The sequence below is a fragment of the Trichinella spiralis genome (assembly GCF_000181795.1).
Source record: "Trichinella spiralis strain ISS 195 chromosome Unknown Scfld368, whole genome shotgun sequence".
NCBI lineage: Eukaryota > Metazoa > Nematoda > Enoplea > Trichinellida > Trichinellidae > Trichinella > Trichinella spiralis.
In genome coordinates this window covers 1-2,133 of record NW_003527307.1, presented here as the reverse complement: position 1 = coordinate 2,133, position 2,133 = coordinate 1, and the positions used below count along the sequence as shown (strand labels likewise).

The following is a 2,133-nucleotide window of genomic DNA, read 5'->3' as shown; positions in this document are numbered from 1 at the left end:
TCGAAGTTTCCACTGTAATTGGTCAAGGAAAGTAGGAGAACGCTATGTCATCAAAAACCGGTAATGAAATACTGTAAAATGCTAAAAAAGCAAAGTTCATATATGACAAATAATTTACTTAATTACATGACTTAACTGCAGATTAAAAATAATGAACAACAAAATACAAGACTTTTTTAATTGAAGACATTGCTAAACAATGATTACGCAAAGTAAGATTATATTACCCTTGTACTGTAACGCATGTACGGCATTATCGGTTGGTCTGGAGGTTTCGGACCTTTGCCAGATGCACCTTCATTTAATGACTGTCAAACAATTATTTCAAAAATTTATCAAAAGGAAAATATCTGTACGCTTAAGACCTACTGAAAAGGTACCAATACGTGTTGGTCGGAAGTTAGGATGAGAATTTACACTCGGTTGAGCAAAAAAATTGGCAGCATTGTTAGCTTGATTGCGGTGCCAGTTTCCACCACGACTGCCGGAACCTTGTGTCCACGACATTGAAGCTTATTTAAAAAGTGGTGAATTAAAAATAACATCATAAGAAGGAATAAAAGAAAAGCAAATAAGCGAAATGTCTTTCCACAAAATGAATAAAGAAACAATTAATTGCAAAAACTGTTGAAAATTAAAAAATCATTACTCTTTCAAAATAAAACCGTCAGCATGGAATACATGCAAAAATCTACTCCATCTTTCTATACTTTAAAAAGATAATTAAAAGAAGATGCAACATATTACAATTTAAAATGCAAAACCGCCAAACATAAATTTTAAAAAGAAAAAAATTACAAAATAAAACATAAAAAACAACGTTAAAATCACAATTCATGCAGACTGTGTTTTATAACCGAAAAATAAATATTCGAATAATAAGGTAAAGGCAAAAAAGCATACTGTAGTACTGATTTCTAATTTACAGTATTTAAAATGCAAGTAAAGCAACTAATCATTGTTTTGATATCATAATTCATTTCTTATTTTTCTAAGTTTATTAACATTATAAAGAAATTTAACTAATATTTTAATTATTTTTACATAAATTAGTGGCTAATTTAAAGATTGCTGGTATAACTGTAATACAAACAATTGAAGATTAGGCTATTTTTTTAAATTAAAAATTCTGATGTTTGTTCACATAATCTGTGATATGAAACTAGTAATGATATTTAATTTACAACTAAAGCTTTGCACAATATTTAATAGTTTTAAAATTTTATTGTTTCCTTTTATTCATTTTCACGCTACATATTTTTACCTTTTAGTCGAATAACAACGAGTAACTGAGACATTAATTGTCGTTGACCGCGCTATTTTATTGGGCCGTCAAGTCGTTGTTTTATTGGTGTTCCTTGTCTAATTGCTCATTGATTCAAATCTTTCCCTTGTGATTAGCTGTAATATTTTTTCATTTCATTGGTTCAAATATTCCATTTAGGATTACGTAACTTTAATAGTAGTGACGTAACATTAATAATGGAAATATTTATTATTCCAAAATTTTATTGTGTTTGAAGTTTTGTCATTCATTGAAAATTTGTTTATTTAAATACATTATTTGTGGTGAAGTTCATAGAAACAAATTTAGTTTTATATATTTGGTGTAAATTGTAAACTTTTTATTTCAACATCTGAGCGAGACCGACTAGTGCGTTGGTGAACACTTTAAATTGCCATCTGTTTCATTTACATTTGCAACCTTCAATGTATATATTTTAATGATAACGAAATATTTAAACATTCCGCATCAAAGCAGCGCTTATGATGCAGCTGATCTGTTTGATGTGGCATTTCAAATACATTTTGAACTTGCTTATAAGTGAGCATGGAATTTCGAAGAATTTCCCTGCACTTATCCCATTATTTTATCGTTTAATTAACTACAGGAAATTTTTTTCGGCCAAAATCTTAATGCACTTAAAGAAGGTCCGACTGTATTTTATATGAAAAGGTTGAACGTCAAACAGGATTTTTTCTACAAACACTAAACTCATCGCCTGGATTAAAAATAAAATGGATGTTGGTTTCGGAATGAAGAAATTTTGTCATATTATAGAAAAATCCTTATATGTAACCAATAGATTTATGTAGATCCCCCCCGTAAAAATAGAATTTCTCAAGGCATCA

General features: G+C 29.1%; 1 protein-coding gene across 1 annotated transcript; it reads right to left on the bottom strand.

Moving 5' to 3' along the window:
- Positions 1-114: 114 nt before the first annotated feature.
- On the bottom strand, positions 115-1,298 carry Tsp_14776 (conserved hypothetical protein). The gene is made up of 5 exons (XM_003370889.1): positions 1,265-1,298; positions 666-704; positions 370-512; positions 228-308; positions 115-135 (listed from the first exon to the last, which is right to left on the bottom strand). Exons 1-5 carry the CDS (start codon positions 1,296-1,298, stop codon positions 115-117), a joined length of 318 nt encoding a protein of 105 aa, XP_003370937.1.
- Positions 1,299-2,133: the final 835 nt, after the last annotated feature.